This window comes from Tupaia chinensis, unplaced genomic scaffold (genome assembly GCF_000334495.1).
Source record: "Tupaia chinensis unplaced genomic scaffold, TupChi_1.0 Scaffold138683_1, whole genome shotgun sequence".
Classification (NCBI taxonomy): domain Eukaryota; kingdom Metazoa; phylum Chordata; class Mammalia; order Scandentia; family Tupaiidae; genus Tupaia; species Tupaia belangeri.
In genome coordinates, this window is record NW_006198576.1 from 578,203 (window position 1) to 598,748 (window position 20,546).

General features: G+C 33.9%; 1 protein-coding gene across 1 annotated transcript in view; it reads left to right on the top strand.

The window, feature by feature from the left end:
• Positions 1-20,546, top strand: part of LOC114004580 (triadin-like) — a 30,217-nt gene that overhangs the window by 2,324 nt on the left and 7,347 nt on the right. Inside the window, exons 2-3 of the mRNA XM_027765568.1 lie at positions 307-351; positions 2,832-2,855. Coding sequence (XP_027621369.1) covers positions 307-351; positions 2,832-2,855 — 69 coding nt within the window. The remainder of the gene's footprint in view (positions 1-306; positions 352-2,831; positions 2,856-20,546) is intronic.

Genomic DNA, 20,546 nt, shown 5'->3' on the forward strand with positions numbered 1-20,546 from the left:
TTTTTCTGTTCATTCTCTAATTCAGTTAATTAGATTGACCCATTTTCCATAGATTTTACTTAACTGACTCACTCATACATGTTACACCTCTTATTTATGCAATCCAAACAATTTCTACCATTAACACTTATTTTTGTTAGGAATTTATTAAGTAGAAAGTGAAATTTTTGAAAATCGCTCTGAGAAAATATGTATAGCACTTCAATTAATTCCCTGTTTCTAAAGATTAGACTTGATAAAAGTAAACACATTTATGATGTTTTTCTTTAAAATTTATATTTTAATTTTAATTTTTCTTATAAGCAGTCCCAACAAGAAAAGGGAGTCTTGACTTGCACAATGTGACAAAAGGTAATCTAAAACTTATAAATATTCAAATGCTATGTGGTTTTGAAAATGCTGAATTGTGGTGATGTTAATTGCAGAAGTGGACATGTAAGAAATATAGCAGAAAGCTTACATTTTAGAAAAATATTAGAAAATATAAAGAAATTAGAACTGCTAACAATATAAACATTCAACAAAATATTCCAGTATACACTAGAGGAAAAAGTCTCTATCACAAAAGACTTTTGTATCATAAGTAAAATATAAAAATGATATAATAGTTAAAACAGATATAGCTGGATTAATTTTATCTATGACTGAATAAAAGTAATAGCTCAAACACTTTTTTATTTATAAGTGGGCCCTTTAAATTAATTCAACCTAGATGCAAAGTGGAAAAATACCAGCATACACATGCCAGATAGATGTTTCCTAAAAGAGGGAAATGTTTTATTTTGGTGATATTATTATCCTAAAGCTATAAATAAAATTTATAACTGAATTCTGTCATCTGAATGACATCATTTTAGGCAAATTCAATTAATTGAATTACCTAAATTCTAAGGTGCTAAGTAAATATACCACAAGTAAGTCAATTTTTTAAAAGTTTATTTATATATTTCTTCCATTAATGAGAGAGAGAGACAGAGAGACAATAGAGTCTTGATTTTATGGTTATTTTCATTCATAGTGAATACATTGATCTCCACTGTGGGGAGGAAAACCCTTTTTCCCTATTGACTCTGTCTTGCTGCTTATTCTAATATGTATGCCTAAACAGTAGCAAATATAATTTATATATATAATCATAATAATGTAGACATAATCATCAGTAATGGTAAAATTTAAAAAAAAATACTTGAAATGAAAATAGAGCACCATTTTTTATATTTGAAGGGTTTTCAAAATATTGTTTCTTGTCTTCTGTAGTAATGAGCCAAAAGGATGAGAAGAAATTAATTACTTGGAAAATGTATGGTTATATCCTTTCCTATGATTAGTTCATTTAATTCTTGATGTGGCCTTATAATTTCCAGTTTAAAGATAAATGCAGTGAAAGGAAATCTGGCATCTCAGCATATTTACATGGTAGGCAGGCCTTGGCTCCAAGACTCCATTACAGTTAAATCCATCCTATCAGTCTTCACTATCCTATCACACTGTTCCAAGTATAAGAGAAAGCTTTCTACCGATCAGAGAAGCCCAAAGATGAAATGGATCCCACTTTGCCCTCAAAGGAGTGAGCTATTAGAGCTATAGTCAGAAGTAACTGGATGTTAGAGTAGTTCAGACCAGATGAATACTTCCTTTTCACCCTGTTCTGTGCATTTGTTATTTCTAAGATATTTACATTATGGATATACAGTAGAGAAAAATGATTGCATATGAAAGCACTAGTCTCACTCAGTGCTAGTTGAGAGCAGACATGTTCTTATTTGTTCTTTCATTTCACAGATAGTTCATTAAAAGTTAATAAAACTTTATTTTATTCCTTTCTTAGTTCCTGTTTTCATAGCCAATGTTAGTATTTTCAAGGGAAAAATAGTAACATGGTAATCTGAATGAAGTATTTTTCTGAATTATTTTGTTTTATAATTTTATAAGTAATGTTTTAGGCATAATGCTGTGATTATATGCATAATGCCCTGATTATCACTAAGACATTATCCTATCTAAAAATGCTTTTTAAAAACTTTTTACTGGCATGGGCTTATTTCTGTAAATTTATAATTCTCAGGTTTATGTAAGAAACTCTTCAACTCTCAAAGTAAATCATTAATACAGATTATTTTCAAAACTTTATTTTCAACCTTGCCCTTTAAATGAGACTTATGTTGGTAGAGTGAAGAGTTTTTGTGTGTATTTTTTTTAAAGGTCCAATGCCTGCTATAGTATTTGAGAGAATTATTTTACCTGTAGCTTTTGCCCTTCATACATAAAACTTAATGATAAAACATATTATTTTGAAAGATAATGATCTTATTGAAATAAATTATGTGAAAAAGTAAACTAATTTTACATATTGCTTGTTAAGATTTATGTATTTATATTCTATTTTGTAGTTGTTTGTCTTTATTTTTGAAAGGAAAATAATTCTCCATGATATATTTTATGAAATTTAGAAATCTGAGAGAAAATATTTAGATTAATTACACAATTTAAAGTAATCTTATTCAAGTTAGGTATAATTATAGTTGAGCCAACACACTCCATTTAACAAAGATTCTGCTGATTTTGATAAGAACGTTTAAAAAGGCATAAATATGTTGTGACATCTGAAATGATGAATAGCTTTTTTTGATAACTACCATACTTTCTTAACATAAAAAAGATTAACTAAGATATTCAAAGACCTATTCAATAAAGACCAATATTTCTTCATTAACTCTTAAGCAAATAGGAAGAAACTAAAAATATATTAGGTACTTTTATATAGTCCATTGGTGTATAATTTCCTTGCACTTTATCTTGGTTAAATAAAATTTATGTTTTCTATTTTTTAGCAGAAAAACCTGCAAGAGTATCAAGTGAGTATGGTTTGTATTGAAGAGAAGTTGTCTTTGGCACACAGTATTAATTTCAAGCTGAAATGCATCAAATATTCCTATTTTTAATGTGTTCTGAGATGGAGTCATTCTACACTAAACCCTCTGACAAGAATTTATATATTTTTCCTACTTACATTGAAACATTTTAAAGCTGTATTTTTTAAAGTTATTAACTTATAAGAGAAATACCTTATCATTTCTTGAGCCTGAAAATAAACATGACTTGCATTCAAATAAATAAATCTCTTTAGGGATTGAAATGGAATGAAATAAGATAATCCTGTTTCTGCTTTAAACCCTTCATCACTAAAAATTTGCTGTAGATCATATATGGTTGAAAAATGCTGTCATTTTCTAATGTTCATTAACTTAAATGTAATTGTTTATCTAAGAAGTATGAAATGGTTAGGAATGTATGGAATATTATATAGCATAAGTAGATACAGCTCCCAGGAAATACTCCCTAGAATAGTAAGATACAGGTATAGAAAGAAGTGCTAGGATAGGATACCACTGTAAATATCACTAAGTCTCTAAAATTAAGGAAAATGACAATATTCTTTTCTGTTTCTCAATTTAAGAAAAAAATTCTAAATTTCTGTTAATCAATAAAAACTGAGTATAACCCACACATAATTTTAAATTTATAGTAGACACAGTAACTAGGAAAAAAAAAGGTGGAATTTAAATAATATATTGTATTTAACTCAATACATACAAATTTTAATCAATATAGAAATGCACTGATTTTTTATTTTCTAATTTTTTTTTAGTATTGACTTTCAAATCTTCTGTGCATCTTACAGTTATAACAAATTTCAGTGTGCGCCCATCACATTTCAGTTGACCAATGTCTCAATGTAGTTAGTGGCTACTGTGTGGATAAAGTAGGTCTCAATATTTATTGAGCGCTTCTACTATACTTAATATTTAGTGAGTATTGAGGATAGTGTGAAAGAATATTTAACACACAGTACTTGCCACATGTGCCAAAGTTCTTTGATTGCAAGTGAGAGAACCCCATGTGGACTTGCTTTGGGAATTTAAAAAAGGAAAACTTTACAAAGGACATAATTATCTCTCTGTTACAAAAGCAAAGAATAGAGTTAATCCTCAGGGAAGGCCTGGAAGCTACTTTACTCTATGCCCATCCACTACAGTCAAAGGTAATGAGAACAAATTTTATGAAGGATATAAAACTTGGGTTTGTATCTTGAAGAAAAGTTAGGGGATTGGATAGCTGGAGGAAAAGATAATAGTGAGTGATCACAAAAGCATAGCATACTGAGGCAATCAGAAGAGTTGGCTGGAGTTGAGGGATGGGGTTAGAATAAAAGCAAGAGGTAGGGCATTTAGGGTGAAACTATCAGGCAGAAAACATTCAAAGCCAAAGGACATCATGTTCATTGCCACAGAAAGTTATTATTTACTTCATATAAGGAAATAAACAGTCAAACTGCAATCCTTTTTCCTCTGTTTCTCCACCTTGTTGAGATTTGGGGCATATATACACGCATGCCTAGAGCATCTCTCAAGCTGCGAGGGCTGAAATTTGAACTATGGTCAGCCATATGGAATCTCATTTTAAAAAGGGAATGGGTGAGGTGAGCAGGTGACATAGTGATTGAGGTGCTGGACTCTACATAATCAACCGTGTTTTGAGTCTCAGACCCAGTGACTTGACACTCACTCCAGGTGCATATATGTGCATACCCAAAATCCCAAGAGGAGAATGGAGGAGAAGGGATTGTGGTATGGTCATTCCCCTTAAGGGATGATTTCTCACTTTTTGACTCTCTGGCAAGCCACTAGCCCTATAGCAAAAAATCTCAAATAAATAAATAAATAAATAAATAAATAAATAAATGAAAAGAAATGATAAAAACAAATGGGTACTGAGGGAAGGCTTTCACATAAATGAGTCATAGACTCTTGACATAGCCAAGTTATCTGACAATATATTTCTAGCAATGTAATTTGGGGTATCAAGGAAAAATATCTCGCAGATGTCCATAGCTCTTTTGTTGATATTGTATGGTAATCAGCATTAAAGGAAACATAGGCGGGCTTGCTCTCCGAAATGAGAATTTCAAATGGCGTAATATAGTAAGATTATTTCCAGAGATCATTCTTTATAGAAGATTAACTTGAGCATCTTTTCCTGAAACATTTCCTTCTATCATAAAGAGTGAGCAGTGTGACACTAGCACTTTACCAGAATTACCTGCATGTGCGTGCACAGGACTGGGATCATTACAAAGTCTCTGAAATCTAATTTTGATATTAGTTCAAGATAATGAATTTAACTTTGAAATGGCTATGCTGATAAAATTTAATCTTTTCTAGAAGTTAATTGCTTTTTAATGAAGCTTCAACCAAGCCTTCGAGAAGATAAGCCAGGATTTCCATTTTTTTAAAACAACTTCCATTATATCTTACTTTTTGTATTTTAAAAAGCTTTCTAATTTTGGATATTTCATTAGTTTTTTAGTTCTGCATTTTTTATGTATAAATATGGTACCAAATAAGTAACTTGTTTTAGTATGAAAGTATAAATAGGTGCTCTAGATGTCAGAATTAAGCTATGTCAGAAATAAGTAGAAAAAAAATAAGGAAAAGTTAAACAAGGATTTAGGCCAGCTCTGTGAGCCTAATGGCTATGGGAGCTAGATCCCACATGGTTGACCATAGTGCAAATCTCAGCCCAGTGACTTGAAACACACCTTAAGTTCATGTGCATCACACCAAAACTCCCAACAAGATGAAGAAATAGAAAGGGGATAGTGTTGTGACCACATGCTTTTGGAAGATGCTTTTGCTTTCTTTCTCTGGAAACTTTTTTTTAATAGTAAAATAAAAATTTCATGGATATAAAAGTTAATAGTCTTAGCCCAGTCTTTGTGGTACAGTAGGTAATATACCGTACTGCAGAGCTGGAAGCCACATGTCTACCTCGGTTTCAATCCTTTGTCCATTAGTCTGAAACAGGCTTGTGAGTGCGTGCCTAGAATTCTAGTGAGCAGGAAAACTTGAAGGAAAGGATTGTACCATTACAAGATCTGTGGAGAGTGCTTCTCTCTTTCTCTCTCTCTCATTTTTGCATATGTACTCCATCATAAACAACACCAGAAAGTTAATAGACTTTTTCTGAGTTTAAATGTTTTGTGTATTTTAGGCCCAGAAAGTAAACTTGGAAATAAGTATCTAATAATTATTTCTTAAAATAATGTAATTAGCTGTAACTAAAACATACTATTTGTTATTAATAAAAGTATAATCTATTTTTATTAATGTATTTCTGCATTAAAAATTTTCAATAATTTCAGAAAATTTCATAATTTATTTAATTTCAGTAATTTCCAGAATAGTATGCAATTGCCATTTGAAGGAATATTTGACTTTTTCTAATAATAACATTGCTGTTTATGAGTCAGTGCATAATGAAATGATAACACAGTGGCTAAAAATAACTAATTTTCTTAAATTATTAAAAACAAAAAGAATATGCTTTGCTATTTGTTCATAGTATCTTCAATACCTTTTAATGACAATTAAATTAGTGATCTTTTCTAAAGTGACCAAATCTAATCTACAAATCAGTTGAGTTAATTGACCTAAAGTCAACAAATATTTGTTATCTCTGACTAATGTTACTGATAAAAAATAAAGTGTAATTAATTAATGGTGACATATGAACACTTTAACTTTTAAGTAAGTGAAACAATTTTATCACTGTAAAACATATGCCAGTCACATTTTTAGAACTGCACAAGAAACTTAATAGTCTAATTAATATGCAGTTACAGAACAAGTCTTGAAGGGCTATTTGCTTAACTGTACAGAATGAGTTTGATGTTATCTATGTCAGCCATATAGTGAATTCATGTGTTAATTAAAATCTTTTGTTAGAAAGAAACTATCTCCATTACTATAAACGTATGATTTTATTTATGTCTGGCTTTTACATTATATACTTCAATCAAAAATAGAAAAAGAGAAATAATATTGATAGTTCACAAGTAATTCCTTAAGAAATGAAGATAGAGAAGAGAGATCATTCTTCATAATTTTTCTATGCTTACAAATTGTTAGCAATTTGAATTTCTCTCCTTTTCCACAAATACAAATTATCCCAGTATATTTTGTGCTTTAAAAATACTTCATTATGTGGGTTGGGTCCGTGGTGCAGAGGTGATGTGCTGCTCAAGAAAAGCTGAATCTCATATAGCAAATGGAATCCAAGACATGTTCAGTAGGAAATATTCTGGGCACATGTGCAAGAACCCAAGATCTTACAGCTGAAGGGCTCTTTTATTCTTTTTTTAAAATTTCTTTTATTAAATTTGACTTACAATAATTCTACATATTTGTGGGGTATAATGTGATTTTTCAATTCAAGGATATACTTACAATGATCAAATCAGAATAATAAGCATATCAATATCTCACACACTTGTCATTACTGTGTTTTGATAGATAACTTTGAAAATCTTTTTTTTTTTTGAGAGAGAGATTTTCACTATAGGGCGTGTGCGTTCGCCAGACAGACAGAGAGAGACATAGAGACAGAAAGCGAGAAATCATCCCCCAGGGGGGATGGTCATGCCGCAATCCCTTCTCCTCCATTCTCCTCTTAGGATCTTGGGCACGCATGCACACACGCCCGGCATGAGTTTTAAGCCACCGAGTCCGGGACGTGAACCGTGGTCTACTACGTGGGAGTCCAGTGACATAGCCATTACGCTAATTGCTGGTTCCCGAAAATCTTCTTTAGCTAATCTGAGCTATACAGTAAATTGTTGTTAACCATAGTTAACCTACTGTGCCATATAATACTAGAACTTCTACCACTTATCTATCTGTAAGTTTTAAAGACTATATATTCCATGAGTGAAAGAGATGAAAGAGAGAGAGAGATAACTCTCAACAAGGTCCCAACACCAGGGTCCATGCACAACCTCAGCTAGCCCAGTTCATGGGCACACACATGCCCAAGGTACCCAGGGAGATCTATAGACATGAACCAGCATCTTTCCATCATCATGCTTTACTGTTGCACCACCATTCAACACCTTTATCTGTAATTTTGTTAACTAACACCTCTTCATCTCCCCATCCTCTACTCTTCCCAGTCTCTAGTAGTCATTCTTCTCTCCTCTCCTCTACTTCTATGAGATCTTTTTTTTTTTTTTTAGCTTCCACATATGAATGAGAATATGCAATATTTTTTTTTGGAGGTGTTTTTGCTATAGGGCGTGTGCGCTCGCCAAAAAGACAGAGATAGACAGAGAGACAGAAAGCGAGAAATCACCTCCCGGGGGGATAGCCACACCACAATCCCTTCTCCTCCATTCTCCTTTCGGGATCCTGGGCGTGAGTTTAAGCCATTGGGTCCAGGACTCGAACCGTGGTCGACTACATGGGAGTCTAGCGACATAGCCATTATGCTAACTGCTGGTCCCAGAATATGCAATATTTTCTATACACACTTCTATTTCTTTATAAATCACCAATCTCAGGTATTTCTTTTAGCAATGCAACAATGGATTAAGAGAGATTTGGAAGAAATTTAATTACTGTATTACTGTTATTTTCTCAAAATCCTCTAGAAATATTTCTTTTCACCCCACCATTCCTGTTGAACGAAATATCTCAGCCTTTGCACCCACTTGCCTCTTGCACACTTAACTTTGTAGTTCCACTAGTCTTCAGTGTGGTCCCACTTTTCCTCTATCAGCAGGGTTAATTTTTCTCCCCTCCCTAGGGCATAGGGGAAGATACTGTTTGCATATTTTCTTTATCTTCTCTGAATCCAGCACTTCAACCAAAGGCATGAAATTTTGTTGTATGTGAGCAGTTTATCTTCTATAGTCTATCATATTATCAGAAGTATGTGGCCTACATTTTATAAAATACTATCCCCTAATCTTATTTTAATCAAGATTCTTGCCTTACTTTTCTAAATAAAGTTCTAAGCAATTGTGTAAAACTAATTATGCCATTAAAAATTTACAGAGTAATCGTATAATCTTAAATTTAATCTTTGTTAGAGCAAAATCATTTTGTCAATATAATATGCACAAAGTTTTAGTAAAAAAAAACTATTCATTTTTATCGTGTTATGGTTAAAGCTTATTCCAGTCTACATTGTATGTGTGTGTTTATGTGCATATATATGTCGGTGCATATAGTTATATATTCACACATACACACAGAAATACTTACAAACTTGTACATGGATGACTTGAATGTAATTGTTTTATGAAGTGACTGACATCTGTTTTGTTGGAAGTCACTTGCTTGAATGGAATGTTGACAAACACCAGCATCAATGTAGGATTTCTTAAAAATAAATTACAACCAAATTCATGGCAGAGATGCAAATGGTATATCATAGGCTACACATTCATAGTCTGATCCCAGGAAAACTAACATCAGCGATAATTGGTTCTAACTGTGGCTTAAAAGTTGTCCAAACTTGGGAAAATGACTTACCTCTGTGCTTTAGTAGCTTATTGCTAAATTTTTATTATTATAATAATTATATCATGGAAATATTGGGAAAGTTACATAGGACTAAGTAGACTGCAAAATAATGATTGATACATAATAAATAATTGTTAAATAGGTATTTAAGAGACTAAGGATGATGAAGAGGATGATGGTGATTATAACACGACCTTGAGTTCTTCCCTAGTTAGGGAATTTTTTAATTTTATTTTTTGTATAAAAATGGATAATAGCATGAAATTATATAATTGAAGAAGAAACATCTCACTTGATTTTGGTTAGATTTAAAACATGATTACATTTTAGGACAAGGGTGATATAATTCATGGAGAGTTTGTTACAAGAGGGAAAAAAAATATAGAGCAGTTACTTTTGGCTGAAGTCTTTCATATAGGTACCAACTGCCATATTCATCCTCTGTTCCCTCCTTTTACTAGACCCAGAGAAATGCACACTTGGTGAAATGTTTGTCACTGTTCATTATTAGTCTTTGGGTCTAAGAAATGTGGCCTCATTTGTTTTGGGTGATGTTAAGTTGTTCTGACACTTCCCTGGAGACAGTCCTGTCTTATCCTCCAAATGACAGGACAGACCCTCAGAATGAATTGCATATGTTTATTGAACATCCTTGACTTCTCTCTGGGCAGGGCGCAAAATTCCAAATGTGAGCTATCTCTGCATATTTATTATTCCCTGGAGTCAATTTCAAGAATTCTCTGGAAATTGCTTAATTTTCTTTAAAACTCATGTTCACTTTAAATAATAGCACGTATACAAAGAGCCTCTCACACCTGAAGTCTAAAATAAACTGGTTGTTGACTATTGCTTCAAACCACTGTAAGTTCTTAGGATTTCTTGAGAGAATGTCAATTTTAGGATGTAGTATTGCATTTTACTTATGTATTCATAATTCAACGAGTCAGTTGATAAAACAATTTGGAGCTTTAGATATCGCCACAGACACAAAATAATGGAGTGAATTTGATAAAGATGAGTGAAAAAGAATATAAACATCCATGCTAAGTTTCTTTTGTCTCTGTCCTTAAAGATCCCAGATGTTTACCTATGAGTATTCCTTGAAACTGCACAATCAGCTGAGTCTGCTAATAGAGATAAACATGCAGCAACTATGCTGGTACACATACATACATTATTTAGGCCATTTTTATTTATTTATCATGTTTGCTAAGAGTATATAGAACAGTGTGGACACTGCACAGGAGACTGTTATTTTTTAAAATGAGAAAAACAAAATTAACAATCTGTGCCATGAATGTGTGTTTTGTTAAAATTGCCTTCGCACCAAATTACAATCTTCTGCGATCTTTGCCTTTGTACCCGCCTCCATACTACCCTTCCATATTTGGATGAAAACCATTGCTTCACCTAAGTTTTATCGTTTCACGTTCCTTCTTGACTCCCCATCCTTTCACACCTGTCCACATCTTTGCTAGCTCAATTATACATCTTTAGTTTCCACTCTAATAAGAGTTCCTCCTCACCTTGTCTACGGATGTGTACAGACTATTCCTTTGTTTAAAATTCCCTTTGCCATCTGCTCTAATTCACCACCGAACTTCTGAAATGAATCTGCCAGGAATTCCACAGCAGTCGTTTAACCTAGATATCCTCCATTCAACCTACATACCCTCTTCCAACCCCAACCTGATGGACATTCTCCTCAGATAGCTTACTTGGAGTTCAACGCAGACCTCCAAATTGAAAGCTTAAGTAATTTTTCCTTCCTTCCTTTTTTCTTCTTTCTTCCTCTTTCTCTTTCTTTACTTTCCTTCTTCTTCTTCTTTTTTTTTTTTTTAAAGATTTTTACTAGAAGGCACATGAACTCACCAGAGAAACAGAGAGACAGAGAGACAGAAAGTGAGAAATCACCACCACCACAGGGGTGGTGGTCATGTCCCAATTCCTTCTCCTCCATTCTCCTCTTGGGATTTTAGGTGCGCATCCCTAGCGTGAGTTTTAAGCTGCTGGGTCTTGGATTCGAACTGCAGTTGACTATGTGGGAGTCCAGTGACATAACCATTAAACCATCTGCGGGTCCCACGTTTTTTTTCTTTTAACCTGCATTCTTAGCCTCATTGACACAGTCTACATTGTGGATCTCCCATCTTTATTGAAGAGTTTCTTGCTTAGTTTAATAATATTGATCTTTTATTTTAGTCAGAGTACCTTTTCTCATTATGAATTTTTGCTGTTTTTCTCCAGAGTTTGAATTCTTCCATCCCCAGCTCTTTTTCCTGTTCTTCTGAACTCTTCCTTAGTGGGATCAACCAGCTTTGCCATCCACCTGGCTATCTACCTCTTAGGAGATCACTCTCAGTTGCTCTGGAGCCTACCTACCTTTTCAGCATTAATTCTACATTTTAAATTCCCATCCTCAGCCTTTGTCTGCACAAGTTTCCAGATAATTATCCTATTATATTTTCCTTTCTTTTTTTCACATATATTTATTTTCCTTCAAAATTATGGAAAAAAATTATGTTGCCAAAAGGAAATTCTCCTTATTTCCACTCTGTAGTCAGTCATAAAACCTCAAATTCCACTTTGACTCATCACTGACCCTGTCTCTGACACTAATTCTGTTGTCAAGTCATGTTGGTTTTACTATTTCTCCTCTGAATCACTGCAGTCATTCTCTAATAGGATTCTTTATGATTTTTGCCATTCTTTCTTTTTATTTCTATAAATATATTAAGTTTTCCAAAGCATCAAATTCATTAAACCATTTTCTTTTAAGTGTTCAATATTTCTTCATTGCAAATATAGAATGAATTCTAAATTTCTTAGCTCATGAATCTGGAGTCTCTATGATCTATCCCTAAACAATTTTGTTTTGTTTTGTTTTTAGAAAGATTTTTGCTATAGCTCATGTGCACTTGCTGGAGAGACAGAGAGACTGGAAGTGATAGCCACTCCACAATCCCTCCTCCTCCATTTTTCTCTCAGGATTTGGGGTTTGCACACATGTAGACATGCTGAGCATGAGTTTCAAGCTGCTAGGTCCAAGACTCAGACCATTGTCGACCACATGGGAGTCCAGTGACATAACCATTATGCTGTCTGTTGGTCCCTCTAGTCAACATTTTAAATCTTTTATTATTATTTTTTTGTATCATCATTTTTTATACCAGTTGTAGGTTCTAATCCAATCAAACATTCCATGTGCCTAATATTCCTGCTTCCTATACTTTGGTCCTATCATTCTCTTTCCTTGATCAATTCTTCCTACCTCCAACAATGTAATTACTTATGATCTTTCAAGATTCATCTCTTATGGGATAGCTTCCATAAAAAAAATATTTAATTGGCTCAGCCTTGGTGATGCAGTCGTTAGTGTACTGAACTGTAGTTCTGGAAGCCACATGGACAACTGTGGGTTTGGATCGCCAGTCCAGATGACTTGAAACATGCTCTGTACACACGTACACATGTGCCCATGATCCTAACAAGATGCAAGACTTTGGAATGGGATTGAGGCATAATTAGATTCTGTCAGAGGTGTCTCTCTCTCTCTCTCCCATCTCTCATACACACATACATGTGCTCACACTCCCTATTATGAATAGAAATGTTTAAAAATTGGTTCAATCTGCAAAGAGGAAGTGCCATTCCACCCTTGAAAACATCTCACATTTATTTTGCTAATTGTCATATACTACCTTATAACCCATAGTACCTTATACTTTTTTAATTAGTTGTTCAGTTTCTGTGTTTGACTATAAATTACTTTTACAAAACATCGTATTTTCTTTGCTTTTCTTCAGGACACAGAGCAATAGGATAGTTAGTGGGAAAAGTGAAAGTCTGGAAGTGGAAAAACGAGCATTATGCCTTCTTTTAATACTTTGTGTTGCTTCAGGAAAGTTATTTTCAAATAGTTTGAGTCTCAAAGTTCTTTTATAAAATGACAGTTTTCTACATATTTCATACGTGTATTGTGAGACCGAAATGAAGTCATATATGTAAAGTATGTGCCTAGTAGAGTAACTGTACTCAGAAAAAGAACTCATGGTAGTTCTTACGGCTGCCTAAGAAGAGCTAGTTATTTTTCTTTTTAAAAATTTGCTATAGGTGCTTGTGCTCACCAGAGAGTGACAGAGAGGGTAAGTGAAGAAGCACCCTCCAGGGAATGAGAACACCACAATTCCTTCTTCATTCTCCTCTTTGGGATTTTGGGCAGACATGTACATGTGCTTGGACTCAAATGTACGACTCAAACCACACATTCAACCATGTGGGATCCAGTCACCTTCACCATCACACCACCTGGCTGGCCCCAAACTAACTACTTCTTAAATGAATCAATTACAGAAAAACCTCTGTATAATCTTAATTTGGACTATATATAAAACTATACCAAAATTTTAAAATACGTTTAAATTTACATCACAAAATACACATGATCAATTATATCCTTTATATGAAGAAATGGAGATTCCAGTCACCTATGGAGAACCACTTACCCAGATTGCTAGTTAATTTGCATATATATAACAGTGGTGTGAAAGCTACTCCCATTATTTGAAGTTAAAATGATTGTTTTAATATTTTAAAAAATGGTATCTATCTATAGCATCCAGAAATTTCACTTTCATTGAATATTTCAGTTCAACATTAAATTTTCTTCTAATCCAAAGTTAGTATCAGTTAATTGGCAGATAACTGATATTGTACATAATTATTTTTTTTTACAAAATTCATTTGGTCAGGTTGAAATAAGAGCTAAGCTTTCCACTGTAATAATTCTGACTTAGTGGACCAAGTTTTGCTTAGTCTGTGTCCTTGTGTATATTTTGCATTATTATAATTATGTTTCTGTTTTGGAGAAACAGTATGTTTCCTTTCAACTAGAAACATGTCCCTACTTGTCTTCTAAAAATGCTTTGAACTGGTAGGTTTAAATTCTTCTTTTATTGAATAATAACCATTTCTTTTATGAGTTTATTTGAAATGATGTCCTTTTGTTATATGTTGACTATTTCACAGAAATGGAAGTCTTTATCTAGAACAACAGTCTTGAAGTGTGGTTTGATGATCTCTTGGGTGCCTGAGATACTTTCAGATGATCTGTGAGACCAAAAAAGTTTACATATAATACTCATCACCATTTATCTTTTCACTCTCATATTTTCAGCAGCATATAACGTAGTTCTCCAAGGGTTAAATGAAATATGAGAACATCATTGTTCTGACTAAGGAAATATATTCTTGAGATTCTTGTGTTTAAAATAACTCTTTATGTGTGTGTGTGGGGGGAGGGAGTGGGTGTATGTATAAAAACAAAAGTTTGGCGGATCCTCGGTATTTTTGTTTAAGTTAGTAAAAAATGTCTGTGAAGAAAAATTTGAGAAATATTTTCTAGAAAATAGAATACAGAACCAAGATAAAACTATTGAGAATGAGAAACTTCTAATTTTTAGTGTAAAATTGGCAAGTTTATATATTTGGCCCATATGATTAAAATATATATGTAATTGTACAACGTATCTACCACATTGATACTGAAGCTAAACTTCACATTTCCTTATATCCTTGGAATTCCCTTCAGCCATGTTTTAAATAGAATCCACGTTATGTCTATTTCTTTATCTATCTATTTATCTATCATCTACCTATCTATATCTGTCTGTATCTACCATCATCTATCATCTATGTATCTAGCTATCATCTCTTTATCTATATAGCTATGTAGTCTCTTCAATGCCAACATATTGGCTCTTTAAGTCCTCTCTGTTTTCAAACTCAAGGAGCAGAACTAACCTGGACTACAATGGAGCTGACGACTTAACACCTCAACTTTTTCAAAGATCCCGCCAAAACTCTTTAAACAATGGAGGTCCTGAGTTGGAGATCACTAACAACTTTTGGCAAAAAATAGAATTTCTGAGTTTTTAGGATAACTCACTTTATCACTGAATAACATTTTTCTTAAGAGTTAATAAAACACTTGTGCGAGATGAGACTTTGTGTAAAATTGGTACAAAGAATAAATTTCCTCAGTGAGAATATACAAGCACTCTTTAAATACAAAATCAAGAATAAGCTTCTCTCTCATGGTCAGTTTATTATTTTAATTAAGAGTTTTTTTAAAAACCTTTGTGTCTGTTGCCCAAGTTCAATAAGTATACAAGCATTATATAAAACTCAGTTCTTGACATCAGCTCGTTAAAAGATGGAAATAGTGGCCACACAGTCACGATATCTCTTTGTTTGTGGCTTTGTGACAGTAAGGCGTCTGCTTTAGGTGGGAGAATGAATTTGCTGATTTCTGTGATTCCTTTAGAGTCTAAGTTCCTGTGTGTAGGAGAAGAATGGAGTCTACAGTTTGAATGTAAGATAATACACTTTTCTTTTTTATTGTTTGAAATAGAATTACTCGTGATGTTCAGTCAAACAGAATAGGTATTTTGCTTACCTATTCATTGTCATTATTGTTTTCAAAGACAACTAAGTAACTCTTCTATTTATCCCAATTAACTTTAATTGACTGTTTGCAGTGCAGAGGGTCATGCTTAGCATTGGTTGAAAGCTTCCTCCTTCATCTCTGTTGTGCCAAGGGTGCAGCTCTTGTATGACTTAACTCTGGCAAAGCCTGCCAGCATGTATGTATTAGGCAATCCAGTGCTTGGGTTCTGAAATCAGAGAGAACTGGTTTTAGAAGCCCACCCTCATGAGCCAGAATGGCATAGTGTTCAATAGCACGAGCTCTGAAATCAGAATGCCTGAGCCTGATTCCCAATTTCTTCGCTAACTAACTCTGGAAACTGGTCTCTGCCTTGTGATTGTCCCACCTGTCAAAGAGGCATACTAAGAGTATCTTGCTCACAGGTTTGCTGAGGCACAGCTTACGGCAGTAGCTGGCATATGGCAGGTACACTCGTTGCAAAACAAATATAAATCGTATTTGAGAGACCTCAGTCTAGGCAGATCTGAGCTCATGTTCTGGCTCTGGCATTCACTAATTCTGTGACCCTTGGGCAGCACCTATCTTCCTTCTGCTCCATCTGTACAGAAGGTTCGATAGAAAAGCACCTGCCTCATAAGGTTGTTGTGCTAACATATGTGAAATAACTTAATAGGGTCAGACAGGTGGTTACTGCTAAAAGGTATTAACTGTTATTGCCACCATTACAAGTGATGATCTCACAACTCATCCAGTTTTCCTCTTTAACTCAATGTACATCTAATGCACTTCTAATCTTTTCCAGACATCTTTTCTCTGTCTTGACTCCTACCAGACATCTGCAGTAGTATCACTTGTCCAAAGACACAATTCAATCCATGAACTTTTCATGATCCCTGGCTAATCCATGCCTCCTGGGGATTTCCTTGTGGCACTACTGTCTTCCTCCAAACCCACATAATGTATTGCAATATCTTTTATTGTACTAGTCTCTTGCACTCACTTTGCACTTAATTCGATTTAATTCTCTCTGCAAAGTCATGTTTACATTTAAGCCCTTCGGTGAATCCTAGCTGCAAGACTCATTGTTTCCATGTTAACTATTAAAATACTTCCCCAATTTCTGTCTCTGATCCATTTTCTTACATTCTAGATTTATTCATTTTTGCAAAGTGCATCTGAAATAGTATTTCTTTGTTGAACAACCTTCACTGACTATGAAATTCAGTTAAAAATTACCCTGCCTGACAATAAGATTTTCCACATGAAAATCAAATCCAACTTTTCCAGTACTTTTCCTATGCTCCCTGAACATCTTCTGTTCTTTGCTGTTCCTAGTCTTCTTCCAAACTCTTACCTTCACTTTAAATTTGTCATCTCGTGTCAAAATATCATAAGGCTATTTCATATTTGGCTTTCTTCATAAAACATTTTCCTGTCTGTCCCTCCCCACTAAAGCAGGTCACTCTTTAAAATTCCAGTGGTACATTTTGATACTCAGTCACTGTGATGATTGACCTATTCAGAGTCAAGTATAGGTTTTGTCAAAACCACCACTCAATCATTACACATGTCCTAAGGGTAAATGGAGTATAAGTGCCTTATTTACTCCTTTTTTGAATTCTGAGTAGTGACAATTGCAGCGAAATATTTCTAACTCAGTAAAATTTTGGTTGCTATTAAGTTGCTTACACAGATATTGCATCTCTATAGCAACTGCCCTAGGCTTTCAGTTTACCTTCTTGTGCTTCTGCTCTTCCAGTGAACCTGAATGATTGACACGTGACTCCGTTTTTGCTAGCTTTTTATCAGTTACAGTTGACACTGGGTAGGAATATAGAATGTGAAGACTTCACTCATATTTGATTCTACTCATGTTTATTTCTACAAGGTAATAGATAGTTTTAGCGAATAAGTATCTTAATTTTATGTGTGCTATAATACATAAAAATAAAATGTATGTTCCTTGTGAACAAAACCTTGCCTCATTTATTTTTGTACAGATCGGCTATAAAAATATGCACTTCTACTATGCAGCTCGATATTTGATTCAGATAGGAACTCTGAAATCATTTAAATAGTAAATTATTTCGAAATATTATCTAACATTCATACAGTTCCTTTATTTATAGCTGTTGATGGGACAGCTTAAGGCAGTAGTCATTTCATCCAGTATTTAATCGAGTTAAGTTTATATTCAAATATTCTTTAAAGTTGAGCAGGGTCAAGCCAGTGGTGTGGTGGTTAAGGCAGCTCAATCCCATGTGCCTGACTATGCAGTTCAAGTTCTGGACCCAGTATCTTGGAAACTATGTGGAGTATATGTGCGTACATGACCCAAATCCTGAAAAGCGAATGGAGGAGATGGAACTGCACCCTGGCCATCCACTCTGGGGTTGATTTCTCACTTTTCCTCTCTCTTCTGTCTCTCTTCAATAAGTGAAGGTGGACCATACAGCAACACATAAAAGAAAACAAAACTTATCAGATCAAAATTTTAATAATCTATTGTAAAAAAATGCTAGTGATTTTGTTTCTCTTTGCCATTTTGTTCTTTTATATAGTTTTTTATAAACATAAAGTTCACATTTTTTTCCTATTAGAGAAAATTTGCTTACTGACCTATTGTATCCCTTTTTTATTTATTGGCAAACAGTTGGAATAAAAATATAAATAAATAATATAGAGCTGATTTTCCACCAGATAACTATGAGTACTAAAAATTTGCCCTGCAAATTAAAAGACCATTATATTGTTAGAGTTATCTCTGTATTAAAATTACTGCCACATTATTTCAACATGAGTCAGTAAGTTGAATACAAAATAGATCGAGGTATTTACACACTGCAACTTAGTTATTACTTATGTATCCGAAATTTAGATAAAAGTTAATACCTCGGGACCAGCAGATGGTGTAATGGCTATGTCGCTGGACTCCCACATAGTCAACTGCGGTTTGAGTCCTGGACCTGGTGGCTTAAACTCACACTGGGTGCATGTGCATGCATGCCCAAAATCCCAAGAGGAGAATGGAGGAGAAGGGATTGTGGTGTGGCCATCTCCCCTTTCTGTCTGTCTCTCTCTCTCTTTCTGGTGAGCACACGTGCCCTATAGCAAAAATGTCTTAAAAAAAAAAGCTAATGCCTCTTTGCCTTTGGTTTTATGATGTATAATTGACAAATAAAAATTACATATATTTAAGGTACACAATGTGAGGTTTGATGTATATGCCCATTGTGAAATAACTAGCAAAATAAAGCTAATTAACATACCCATCATTTCACATAGTTACCTCTTGTGTATATATGTGTGTGTGGTAAGATCTTAAAAATCAGTTAAGATCTCTCTTAGAAATTATAAGAATATGGGGGGGTCATCAGATAGTGTAGCAGTTACATCACTGGACTCCCACATAGTGGACTGTGGTTTGAATCCTGAACCCAGTGGCTTAAAATTCATGCTGGGCATATGTGCATGTGTGCCCAAAATCTGAAGAGGAAAATGGAGAAGAGATTGTGGGGTGGCCATCCCCTCTGGATGGGTGATTTCTTGCTCTCTGTCTCTCTGTTTCTGTCTCTCTGGCGAGCATACACACCCAAAGCAAAATGCTCCCTATAAAAAAAAGGAAAAGAAAGTTTAAGTATATAATATATACTTGGTATGTATTGTATATATAGTCAGAAGTTGGATTGCTTGATCTTATCATTCTGCTTATAATTTTTGAAGAACCTTTATGCTCTGTCCATAATGACTATACCAATTTTCATTCTGAACAGCGGTGTGCAGGGATTCCTTTTCTCTGCCTTCATACCAACAGTGGTTATCATTTGTCTTTTTTGTTAGTAGTCATTATAACAGATGTAAAGTGATACTTCATTTTGGCTTTTAATTTATTTTCAAGTTAGTGATATCTCAATGATATCTCCTTTTCATATACCTATTGGTCATTGTATGTCTTCTTTGGGAAAGTGTCAATTTACATCCTTTTCTCAGTTTTCAATTGGGATATTTGATTTTTACTGTTGAGGTGTATGGATTTCCTTAGGAATTTTGGATATTAGTCCATATGTATATATAGTTTGCAAATATTTTCTTCTGTTTCATAGATTTCTCTTTTATCTGTTGATTACCCCTCTGAAGTTGAACGTGGGGGGTGTTATGCAGAAACTATTGAGTTTAATGTAGTTCTACTTGTTTATTATTGCTTTTGTTGTCTGTACTTTTGGTATCATATCCACAAAATTGTTGCCAAGACCAACATCAGAGAACATTTACCTTACGTTTTCTCCTAGGACTTTTATGGCTTCAGGTCTTAAAATTAAGTCTTTAATTCATTTAAAGTTGTTTTTTCTGTGTAATGGAAGATAAATATCCAATTTTATTCTTTTACATTTAGATATCCAGCTTTTTCAACACCATTCACCAAAAAAACTTACCTTTTTTCTATTGTTATTCTTGGCACCTTTGCCTAAGATTAGTTGATTCATGTATATGCATGGGTTTATTTCTGGCCTTTTTAGAATATTCAGAAAGGACTAAAATTTCCTAATTAATCTATGATGTATGTAGGTATTTTTCTCTTCATCTAGACTCTGTGTGTGAATCTGTTCATCTTAAATTTTCTGAATTTCAAAGTAATTTGGCTTTTGGAAGAAGTTATTGGATTCGGAGAAGGAGAGATACATTTAGGGAGGGAGAAGTCACTGCATGCCCTTCTGCTGTACAGTCTAACAAGCCTG